The 11,877-nt window shown below is 36.9% G+C and overlaps 1 protein-coding gene across 2 annotated transcripts; it reads right to left on the bottom strand.

Moving 5' to 3' along the window:
- Positions 1-575: 575 nt before the first annotated feature.
- On the bottom strand, positions 576-11,349 carry LOC141438942 (UDP-glucosyltransferase 2-like). 2 transcript variants are annotated; one of them, XM_074103021.1, is made up of 10 exons: positions 11,302-11,349; positions 11,131-11,178; positions 7,236-7,385; positions 6,450-6,537; positions 4,051-4,240; positions 3,453-3,650; positions 2,544-2,763; positions 1,653-1,872; positions 1,354-1,573; positions 576-1,034 (listed from the first exon to the last, which is right to left on the bottom strand). In XM_074103021.1, exons 3-10 carry the CDS (start codon positions 7,377-7,379, stop codon positions 749-751), a joined length of 1,566 nt encoding a protein of 521 aa, XP_073959122.1. In that variant the 5' UTR covers positions 7,380-7,385; positions 11,131-11,178; positions 11,302-11,349; the 3' UTR covers positions 576-748. The 2 variants fall into 2 exon arrangements, with proteins under 2 accessions (XP_073959122.1, XP_073959121.1); XM_074103020.1 differs by lacking the exons at positions 11,131-11,178; positions 11,302-11,349 and adding an exon at positions 9,878-10,107.
- Positions 11,350-11,877: the final 528 nt, after the last annotated feature.

Here is an 11,877-nt window from a genome sequence, read left to right as displayed (position 1 = left end):
TAAAAATCCTAGGCATTAGTGTTACCTTTATGAAAAACAATATTATGAGTTCAAATGTTTCTTATGAATGCCATTATTAATAAGAAAATTATGATATTTGTCTGTTATGAAGGAAAAATTTATGAAAAACAACATTATGAGTTGAGATATGTTCTTAATAATGACATTACGAGTAAAAAAATATGAACACTGTCTGTTATGAATTCCGAAATTAGTAATAAAAATGTATGAATAAAAAAAAGTATGAGATAAAAAAATGAAGAGTGATTATTATGAACACAAATCGGTAGTAAAATTAAAAATAGGAATAAGAATTTTATGAGAGTCAATAGTGACCCTATTAGTGTAGTTATAGATTATCCAAACGGCTTTCGGATACCACAGGGGACCGAAGAACTGGCAGATTCCTCGCATAACGTATCAGCATTGCTATACAGCGAGGAAATGCTGCCAGCATCTTTGGGGCGGGGATCCTTTAATTTTTTTTAAAGTTATAGTTTAGTTATTCGTTTGTTTTACTTTTAGTAACAATTTTAAATTAGTTTAATTTTAATATAATGAAATAATAATAATAATAAATTTTATTGAATTTATTTCGGTACAAAATAACGTAAAATACAATATATTATTTAAAATCTATGTAGCACGTGTGCCTGAACTAGGATAATTCCTGTATCTCAGGACCAGCTAACATTTACATACTATAAACGCATAAACGTGAAACATAACCAATATCACGACATTTAATTTAATTTTTCTTCCTTTTATTTGCTGTGACATTTTTCTTAAACAATGATTTAACTAAACTAAATAATTTCTTTATAATAAGTTTCAACGTATATATAACAACTAACACTACTACAAATAGATCGAGATACATCTTCTGGTACCAGGGCAGCATGAGCGCCGGGGATCGCAGATGCGGCGCACCGCCTGTTCTGACCACGTGCTCCACCCAGTGGACCAGCTCCTTGCCAGGAGGCACCAGGCGATCATGGTAAATCTTCGATAGCTCCTTGACTCTATCCATGTATCTAAAATAAAGATAGCGATTAATCACGTAGGTGACTCAAAATATCACAGTACAATTATGACAAATAAATACTGAGCTGACTATCAATCGACCTTCAGTAGTTAAAGGCACCATGGGAAGAAGAAGAGAAATTATACGGTAATATGTGTAGGGCAGGGCTACAGATGATTCTGTATTCCGAAACATGATCCAAAAAATATATTTGGAAAGGGCACATTATTTTCAGGAAAGAATTGGTTTTAATCAAACATTTGTTTCAAGGATAACCTGAAGAGTTAAGGTGTTAAGATTGAATGAAGGTGTATGATATATGCCCTTACTTGGGATTGCCAATGATTTCGTCGATAGCAAGTTTCATTTCACCGGCCATTTCATAGGACAGTTGAACTTTCCTAGCATAGCCTTTTTGGACAGCTCTTATGGCGTTAAGGTGTTGGTCTGCTCCGTATGGCATAACAATGGTCGGTACGCCGAAGTAAATGGCTTCTGTAGTCGACAGAAGACCTCCGTGTGTAATGAAGAGGCGGCAATTAGGATGAGCTATAATAAAAAATCTTATTATTTCATCCACTTAATAAATTTCTACTATTCTAGCTAGGCAACAGGTATTTTACATTACCAAGAATACTCGGTTGCGGTGCCCACTGAACGATATGAACGTTTTTGGGTCTATTCGGTAAATCTTCTTCAAATTTCCATATGACTGTTTGTTTGACTCCGCCGAGAACTTTCAAAAAATCTTGTTTTAAAGAGTCTGGAAAATCTTTGCTTTTAGCGTTACTTCCCATGCTGAAATATATGACACCATGCTTGGCTTCATCCATAAGTTTTTGGAGATCCTGCAACCAATATACTAACATGTAAATTGTCATTATTCACTTATTGCCTTGCCAAGAACAAGTAGAAATATACTGAGGTGACTGTCAACCTTCATGAGCGCCAATCATAATTAGAAAGAAAGAAAGAAAGAAAGAAAGAAAGAAAGAAAGAAAGAAAGAAAGAAAGAAAGAAGACATTTATTCACTAACACAGAAGACACACATATACAGCAAAATTAACACAAAAAATAAAAACTAAAAAATTACAGAAAAACACATGAAAATATTAAATACAATATACACAATGTTGTGTGTCCCCGCGAAAGTGAAACGGTCGCTGACTCAGCATTATGCTGAAGCGTTAAACGCCTGCAGCGCTGATTTTCTGCCAGAACCGTCTGTGACGGAGTTAGGAGTCGAAGTGGTCGCCATTGCCGCAATATACTGTCGTTAATTAGAGCGACATGCAAATGCAACCGTTATCTTGTAAATACTTAATAGGGGAATACTACAGAAATCTGATAAATTTTTGGGGAATATTGTTTCATCTGGGTCCTGCCGGTTGCTTATAAATAAGTCAAGGAGTTTAATTCATTGGCCACCATGGAACCATTTCACAGTAACCAATCTCAAAGGGTTTTGGTATTTATCATGTGCGCTTAGTAAAACAATCTCACTATTTCCGAACTTACCGCCGGTAAAGGTTTAACATTAGGGTCGATATGGTATCCACCAATCTCTTTGCTGTTCGGGGGTACGCTGATTGGCTGACTGAGCGAGGAGTGAGAGTTAGTCAACATAAATGATCCATTAAATATAGCCTCTCCGTAGGGCGGTAGCACGCGTCCTCTTTTTGCAACTGCAGGTCCGAATATCTCTTCATAAAGCTCCTTTTCTTTTGCATCAAGGTAGCTATTAAATGAAGTTTAATTATTGTTAAACAATATTTAATAATTTTCAGTTCATGGCACATTATTGCATAACACGGTTTTTGACTATTTTACATTTATTTTATAAAAAAACTTGTCAATACGTGTTATATTGAACGGAAAAACATTGAAGCTACCTTTATATACCACAGAGTTACCTATATAGGGTTTAAATTCAAGAGCTGGTGCTTACTTATCTCAGCGGATCGCACTTGTGGTTCAAAGGAATAATGCGGCCAGCGTCATGGGAACCCTACTACAGGCAGAAGATCTGGTAGATTGGGTTTCTTGTTATATTTTTGTTTGTTATAAGTAATTATATATTTAGTTAAGTTCATTCAGTTCATTCTCATTTTACTGTGCACCCGTCTAATTACCGTTTCACTTTTATTTTCATGAAAAAGCGACACGGCATTGAGACTGAGTGCACATCAAGAAAAAGGATGGCTGCCATTTACATTTATCTGTGCACTGAAGTCTGATTACCGTGTCACTAGTGCAGAAAATTAGACAGATTGCGGCACGGTAATTAGACAGGTGCACAGTAAAATGAGAACGGCCGAGTTAAGATATTTTAGGTCACTTTTTTGTTTTTTATGCCTGTAAACTCTTTATCATACCAAATAAATAGATTAGACCGAAAAAATACTGATGCTGAAAGTAGTAACTTACAATATCTTCGCCGCCTTAATAAAGACCTGGCTAAAAAGGCTTTTAAGTCGCTCGACAAATGAAAACGGGGGTGTTGCAGTGGAGAGTGCGTCAGGGTTGAACGCCGGGTTGGAGGACTCGTGAATCAACCTGAGGATCAGCCAGTGAGGCTCAAGGGAAGATGACCAAATCAAAGGGCAGTCAAACACCGCTCCGAATCTGAAAGTTACGAGAAGCACTATTAGAAAGTAATAGCTTTTTACCAACATACCTCGTATATTCCTATCTCTGTTTGAGTCAAACCTTGTAAGTAAATTTTGTACTTCGTCCAGTAGTCGGATTGGCTTAAAAATTGGTATGCATGTCAATGCAATAGGTTCAAAACAAAAGATTGGTTTTCTTTTACTTTCTCATTTGAATCTTCATGGAAATGAAGTGCGCTTAGGAATGGAATTCGCTCCCGTCGTCTGTATTTCCGGATAAATACAATCTAGGGCTCTTCAAGGCTTGAGTGAATAGGCTGTTACTGTGAGATACACCTTTGGCCTCATCTGCACTTTACATCAGGTGAGATAGGGGTCAATCACGGTCAGTTTTATGTAAAAAAAAATGATCTTACCCAGCATAAGCATCGCTGTAAAGCCACTCAACTATGACAGCGTCAAAGTGTTGCGTAGTGTCATTTAGAACTTTTAGCAGGTTCTCATTCTCCAATGACGTTCTCATCATCTCGACCAGTTTTGGTAGAAAGCCAGTAAAATCAAAACTAACTTCCCCATCCAAGAGTTTTTTTAGCGAAAACTTGTCTTCTGTAATACGATAGTAAAAATATGTAACATAATATACGGTCATGGTATGATACGGTGTAATGGGCATTATTGTACAAAAAATAATAATCAAACAAAATGGACATTCTAACGTTGAGATACATATAGGTACAAAGGCGAGCTTATACAGTTAAGAGATCTCTACCAGTATTTGAGTGGATGAGAGGAGCATTTAGTTAGGGACAGACACGAATAAATTAAAAAAAATCAAAAAACCCGACTGGTTTAAAAAATACTAAAAAGAAGAAAACAAGTCTAGTGGGCTAGAACTTTGTTAAGTAGCTAACTTAAAGTTCAACTGTCGGGACCCATTAGGTAAGAATTTTTAAGCGTCACGATTTAAATGGCCCCGACTGTTGAACTTTAAGTTCTTCTTCTTCTTCTTTGTCGGATACTCTTGGCAGAGCAGTCGTGGTCACGTAGCACGTCGAACAATTCTACGCCAGTTCTCCCTGGCTGTCGCTTCTCTGGCGCAAGTGTTGAGAGGAGTATTTGTTAGGGCTTTTATCTGGTCAGTCCAGCGCATGGGAGAACGTCCTCTTGATCTTTTCCCATTTACCCTTGCCTGCACCACTAGTCGTTCTATAGATCTCACTATGGATGATAGCCTCTCCTTCAACTGTAGTTCTTCCAGTATGGACAGGTTGGTGCGGTGCTGAGTCCATGACACTCGAAGCATACGTCTCCGGCACCACATCTCGAGAGCGTCAATTCTTTGCCTCTCGCGTTCCTTGACAGTCCACGTTTCGGCACCATAAAGAAATATGGGGAACACTAGACCCGCCTAGTACTACTAGTCTCGCCATATCCTGGTCAACTTTTCCATCGCAGATCTTGTTATGGCAATTCGTCGCTTGATTTTGTCTTCGGAACCTCCAGTATTTGTGATGAGCGATCCCAAATAAATGTATGACTGTACAACTTCACAATTTGCAATCTCAGTTATATGTGGAGCATTGTTTTGACTTCGGTCGACAATCATCATTTTTGTTTTTTGTCTATTTATTTTAAGACCAAACTGAAGGCTGACACGTTCAATGCGGTACAAAAGTTTCGCTATGTTCTCCCTACTGGTTGCTATTAACGTAGTATCGTCGGCGTATCGGAGATTGGATATGTTCTTGCCACCAATTGGTATACCATCTGTCCAGTTCTCCAGAGCTATCCTCATTATGTTCTCCGTGTAGATGTTGAACAAAAGGGGAGACAAGATGCAACCCTGTCTAACACCTGCCGAAGGATGGAGTGAGTCAGAGGTGACGTTATCTACTCTAACAGAAGCTGAGCCATTCTCGTAGAGGGTTCTTAGTGTATGCACAAGGTGTTTCGGAACTCCTATATCCGCGAGGGTTTTCCACAAATGAGGCCATTTCACTGAGTCAAACGCTTTTTGGTAATCAACAAAACATATGTATGTTGGTCTGTTGAATTCTTTAGCCTTCTCTATGATTTGTCTCACAATCAGGATCTGTTCTCGTGTGCCTTTACCCTTTACAAAACCGGCCTGCTCTGGTGCTATTTCTTTAGAAATGTAAGCCTTTAATCTTTCATTAAGAATATGGAGCAGAACCTTGCTGGCATGAGATATGAGAGCTATAAGACGATAGTAAACACGAACTTTAAGTTAGCTACTTAATAAAGTTCTAGCCCACTAGACTTGTTTTCTTCTTTTTAGTATTTTTTAAAGCAGTCGGGTTTTTTGATTTTTTAATTTATTGTTTTATTTCACACTTTTTTAATAGTTCTGTGAAAATGATAGATTAAAACTACTACAACCCATATATATTTAGAATGGACTAATTATAAGCTTTCATTTGATACCCCACTCGATTGGTTTGAATAAAAAACATTTTTTGAAAACTTACAAGTTGGCGCCAAAAATCTGCCATTTTAATTTTACAAGAATTTCATGCACCCAGTGTCACTCGGGTGATCAAGACGAATCCAATGACGTATCATTTATCAAAATTGGTTCAGCCGTTGAGTAGTTACTACGAGAGGACATAGGACTAGACATTACATACATATGTACATATATACGTACGCGTCAAACACATAACCCTCCTTCTTCGCAGTTCGCAGTCGTGTAATAACCCTCCTTCTTCGCAGTCGGGTAAAAATACATAGTTACTTTGGATTTTCTGTTTTGTTTTCACGTTACTTATTAATAGAAGAAATTAAATATACTTACGATCAAATTTTTCAACACTCTTACTGATGTCAACTTCATGGTATTTTGCAGTGGTCTTATGCGTTGGGAATGGCGTGACGTATGTTACCTGAAAAAATAAATTTCAGGAACTTGAAATGTATTCTTGATGAATCTCATTGACTGAAGGATATAGAGGGCGTGTCAAGTCAAGATACATAACTACATAAAGTTTAAAAAGGATAAATGAATTAAATCTATAATGTAATTTGTTATAGGTAATGTAATTTTTGCTGAAACTATTAATTAGACGGTTTTTTAATCGTTTAATTGGTTTATTTTAGATGAGGTAAGGTTAATGTTATAATGAACCTGTAAAGTTGACAATTTCTGAGAAAACATCATGATTTACATCAAAATTTAAAATTCTATTATGTATTTTGTCCATTATTATTTTCAACCTACGGATAGATCATCCAATCCACTTATAAAGTTAAGAAAAAACATAAAAACAAGTAATACATTTTAGACAAATCAATTTAAAATGAGATAGAATGAAATGTGAACAAACTTATAAGAATATGTATCAATGAGATTAATTTTATAAATATTTTCATACGATGAATCAATGGAGTATATTAAATCTGCATTTTTGGTGAATATAGGTAACAATATAGTTCCCAATCTCCTTTGGGCCCGTATGGGAACTACGGCCTCAGCCCTCTGATATTCTGTTCCATTTTAAGGAGGCTTTTGTCCAGCAGTAGGAGTCCCTCAGCCTGTACGCTGAGATGATGACGATGATGATGGTGTGCTGACAATACCTACCTCGTGCCCTGCCTCAAGCAGATTCTTGACGTAACCTTGGCCCAGAATGTTGTGGCTTTTTCCAGGTACAGGAAATACCACTAAAATGTGATAAGCACATGCTTGGGACAACGCTAACAGCAAGAGCAGAGCCAATTGGGCCATTTTTATCTGAAATCAAAACAATTCTTGATCAGAAACAACTTTCCTGCTAAGTGGGTCGAGTGGTGGGTGGGTAGTGGGTGGGGTTTAATTTTCATGGTCACATTTTTTTATGAATGGGCTGCAGAATTTTATGGTATTTTAGATTATTTTTAGACGTCCTGTACTTCTACTAAGATAACCGGGAAGCTGTAACGGAATTTTCTACGGTACCTTTCAACGAAAATGTGCCACGAAAATCAATAAATATCCCATCAAAACTTAAATGTGAAATGAGAGCAAAGTTCAATAGTATGATATAGCCTTGATTGTTGACTTTAACGACAAAAGAAGTAAGATCTAAATGGGTGCCAAGTGCCAAGGTGCCAAATTCAATGGTCAGTCCTGAAATTTATTTATAACAATATAAAATATTTTATAACAACTTAAAATATCATTTCTTCTTATAACTTAGGATAATACTAATATTGAAGCCTAAGGTCGGACATAACAGTCTGACATAATTCGTATATGAAAACTAGCCAAGTCCGACCTCAGTCTTCAATATATTATCCTAAGTTATAAGAAGAAATTATATTTTAAGTGGTTTTATGTTTTAAGAGATGAAATTTTATATTGTTCTAAATACATTTCAGGACTGACCATTAAACTTAGCACCTTGGCACTTGGCACCCATTTAGATCTCACTTCTTTTGTCTTTAGTCAACAATCAAGGCGTATCTGGGCGTTTTTAAAAAAAAGTGTACCCTTTCATTATTTTTGAAATTTTGCAAAAAATATGGTTTTTCCTACTCAGAATCAAGAGCAGAATCGATTTCGATAGTTTTTTTTTCATACACTTAGTATGAGCGTGACAAAACTGACTTATAAAATTTTGTATGAAAAAATGGGGAAATTTTTTTAAACGATCGGAATCGATTGTGCTTTTGATTAATTCTTAATAGGAAAAACCATGTTTTTCCAAAAATTCAAAAAAAGAAAACACAATTTTTTGAAAACGCTCATCTCATAATGTTGAACTTGGCTCGCATTTCACATTTATGTTTTGATGGGATATCATTACTCTTTGTACGGAAACAATTTAATTAAAAAAAAAATACTAAAATCATAAAAAAATTCTAGTTTCTGAATTATTCCTTTGTATTCACCCAAGTACCCAAATCTGGGTGCCAAACTTGAACTTTCTAGGTCATCTGGGTTAGAATTTTGATCTATGAGGGGGTCAAAAATGGCTCCAAATGGTTCGGGTAAAATTACAGACGGTGCTGCTCGCCAGTTCTGTTAGCTTGAACTTGGCTTGACACGCTGCCGCGTGTCTAGATAAACGCTCGAGTACCCCTAGTATGGTCCCGTTTTGAACGAGACCGTCTCACACCCAGGTATTATATCCTGGTGTCCAGAAAAACAACACGGGCGGGTTCAATAGTGGTCCAGTCGGTATAATAAATAGGTAGTGCCACCAGAGTTAAGGCACCTCACAGTATACTCATACACGCAAGAACATAGTATCATGTAATGACAGCGGGATTTTGACATTCACTAATTATGATTGGTTTTTGGAGTATTTTTGTATTTTTTATTTCAACTCCAAATTTGTTACTTTTACGGAAATCCCGTGAAACATAGATGTCGCTAGTGCTGCTGCTTAAGTAGCATAGTAGAAATAAGCAACCTGAGATATGTATGCATAGGAAAAATTCGTGTCTATATTCCTGTCCAGCAGTGGTGTAAGGGTTATAGCACGCAGCACGGATTGCTGAGGTGCTGGTCTATTTTTCTGTTTTTTTTCTGTGCATCCATGTCTCAGTTTGTATTTACGATATATTCACTAATTCATTTCATTCATTCTCCTTTTATGTTATCAGTACTTCATGTAAGTGTAATCATTTACCTACTTCAACTCTCGTGGCACTACCTATAGGACATCTTGGAACATATAGACACAGAAAACCCAGGCGGAAATCCTGTCCAAAGCACCCTAAAATCTCATTCTTAAAAAAATACAAAAGCCGTGGTGGCCTAGTGATCACACCTAACCGCCAGTTAACACTAATCAATGGATGGTGAAACAGCCCCTAAATGTTGTTATTTACGTAAAAAACATCACGTGCCATATCAAATACCTTGACCTTGTTTCTGTTATGCTTCCTTAGATTATTATGTTTTTTTACTATTGGTGGCCTAGTGGTTTGACCTATCGCTCTCAAACAGAGGGTCGTGGGTTCAAACCCCGGCTCGCACCTCTGAGTTTTCGAAATTCATGTGCGGAATTACATTTGAAATTTACCACGAGCTTTACGGTGAAGGAAAACATCGTGAGGAAACCTGCAAAACCAGCGAAGCAATTCAATGGTGAGTGTGAAGTTCCCAATCCGCACTGGGCCCGCGTGGGAACTATGGCCCAAGCCCTCTTGTTCTGAGAGGAGGCCTGTGCCTAGCAGTGGGACGTATATAGGCTGGGATGATTTACTATTGCAAGTAACAGTACAAAACAAACTCACGCGTCTGTGTTGTGGTCAGCATATAAAAACTGTAATTATTTTAATTTTTCCGTGTTTAAATCATTATTGTTGTTGTTTTTGACAAGCGGTTTTAAAAACAAATTTTAAATAAAAACACCGTTACGTCAACTCACTATTAGAACCTACGTGAAACTAAAACTCACGATGAACGATGACTGGGATTTATATTAATAGTGTTATCTCTATCTCAAGTTAGCAACGAGTGATACGAGAACACTGTCTGACTATCTAATAGTTATCTGTTATAAAGTTAACCGGATACCGATGTTGCCAGGCCTTAGCCGTATAGTGTTATTCCGCTCACGCTAATAGCATTTAATAGGGGAGTAAGCAGGACGGTGTAAAACAAACTTTGAATTTCGAATTTCAAGTAGTCCTCAGATGGAAACGTTGGATACCTAGGTCTTTTAAAACCATTAGGGGTTTGCTAAGACGACGTTTCGAGTCATTGTTTTTTTTTGCGAAATATTCAACTTTAAAGTGCAAATTTTCATTAAAATCGAGCGCCCCCCCCCTCTAAAATCTAAACCGGTGGTGGAAAAATTTGAAAAAATTCAGAATGGTAGTAAGTACAAACTTGCAAGGAAAAATTATAACGGTTAAGATTGCTTGAAAATTATTAGTAGTTTAAAATCGAATTTGAATCAAAAAATCATCTTTGCAACCCCCTAATGATTTTAAAAGACCTATCTAACGATACCCCACACTATAAGGGTTGGATGTGAAAAAAAATCACCCCCACTTTACGTCTATGGGAGGTACCCTAAAAAACCATTTTGTCGGCATAGTTTTCATATATATCTGTGAAAAATTACAGCTTTCTAGCATTGATAGTCCCTGAGCAAAGCCGCGGACGGACGGACGGACAGACAGATAGACAGACAGACATTGCGAAACTATAAGGGTTCCGTTTTTGCCATTTTGGCTACGGAACCTAAAAACGCTCACTATACAATACAATACAATACAAATATTCTTTATTGCACACCATAAAGCAGTAAAAAAATACTTATAATAATACACATTAGATTCACGCGGTAGACAGTAGGCGGTCTTATCGCTACAAAGCGATCTCTTCCAGACAACCATTTGGGTACAAGAAATTATATATGTTACAAAAATAGGTGACTATGATAGTCTCACGCCACTGGTATACATTACAAATACGCACATTGCTCACATCATACATAAATAAAGTTTATTTAAACCAATATTACTCGATGCGTACATACTTAATAATCGTTACTTGTGTAATAGTTTTCACAAAATATTTATCAAGTGTGTATTTATCACCTGGTGTTGCAGGTGTCTATGGGCGGTGGTGATCTCTTACCATCAGGAGACCTACTCTCGCTTGCTTTTGCCATCCAATAGAATTAAAAAAAAAAAAAAAAAAAAAAAGTCCGTTTTTAAAAATCCGCCGCGGGATTTAACTGATTTCTTAAGTTTTTTAACTGGTTTACTACCAGACCTTCCTGCGACTGTGTACGTATTATAATTATTGTTTTGTGTTCACTTATACTATGTCCGTACTCTACGCAGTTGACGACTGGAATTGGTTAAGTATAGACCGGAAAATGACTCGAATGATGTCATGGCCTTGACTCAACTAATTTGCTGATGCTCACGTCCTCATCGTACCTTATTATCAAACATTGATCATCATCATCATCATGATCCTAGTCCTAGCCTATATACATCCGATTGCTGGGAACAGGCCTCGTCTCAAAGTGAGAGGGCTTGGTGGTATATATATATGTATATATATATATATATATATATATATATATATATATATATATATATATATATATATCGGCGGCCGATCATAAAATCCGCCAGATCATGAAATTCCTAGGTATATCGTGAAAACGTTAAGGCAGACCATGAAATTCCTAGGCATGAAACGCCGCCATATCTGTTCTAGCTATATACCGGGCACATATGCCTAGGAATTTCATGATGTGCCTAAACAGACC

This window comes from Choristoneura fumiferana, chromosome 20 (genome assembly GCF_025370935.1).
Source record: "Choristoneura fumiferana chromosome 20, NRCan_CFum_1, whole genome shotgun sequence".
Classification (NCBI taxonomy): Eukaryota; Metazoa; Arthropoda; class Insecta; order Lepidoptera; family Tortricidae; genus Choristoneura; species Choristoneura fumiferana.
Note: the sequence above shows the minus strand (reverse complement) of the source record. Positions and strands in the feature narration are given on the sequence as shown.

Coding starts and splice junctions, on each gene's coding strand:
- LOC141438942 (XM_074103021.1), bottom strand. CDS start 7,379: ATGGCCCAATTGGCTCTGCTCTTGCTGTTAGCGTTGTCCCAAGCATGT. Junction 3,651..4,050: donor TACAGCGATGCTTATGCTGG/GTAAGATCATTT, acceptor CGTAACTTTCAG/ATTCGGAGCGGTGTTTGACT. Junction 1,035..1,353: donor GAAATCATTGGCAATCCCAA/GTAAGGGCATAT, acceptor TCTTTATTTTAG/ATACATGGATAGAGTCAAGG.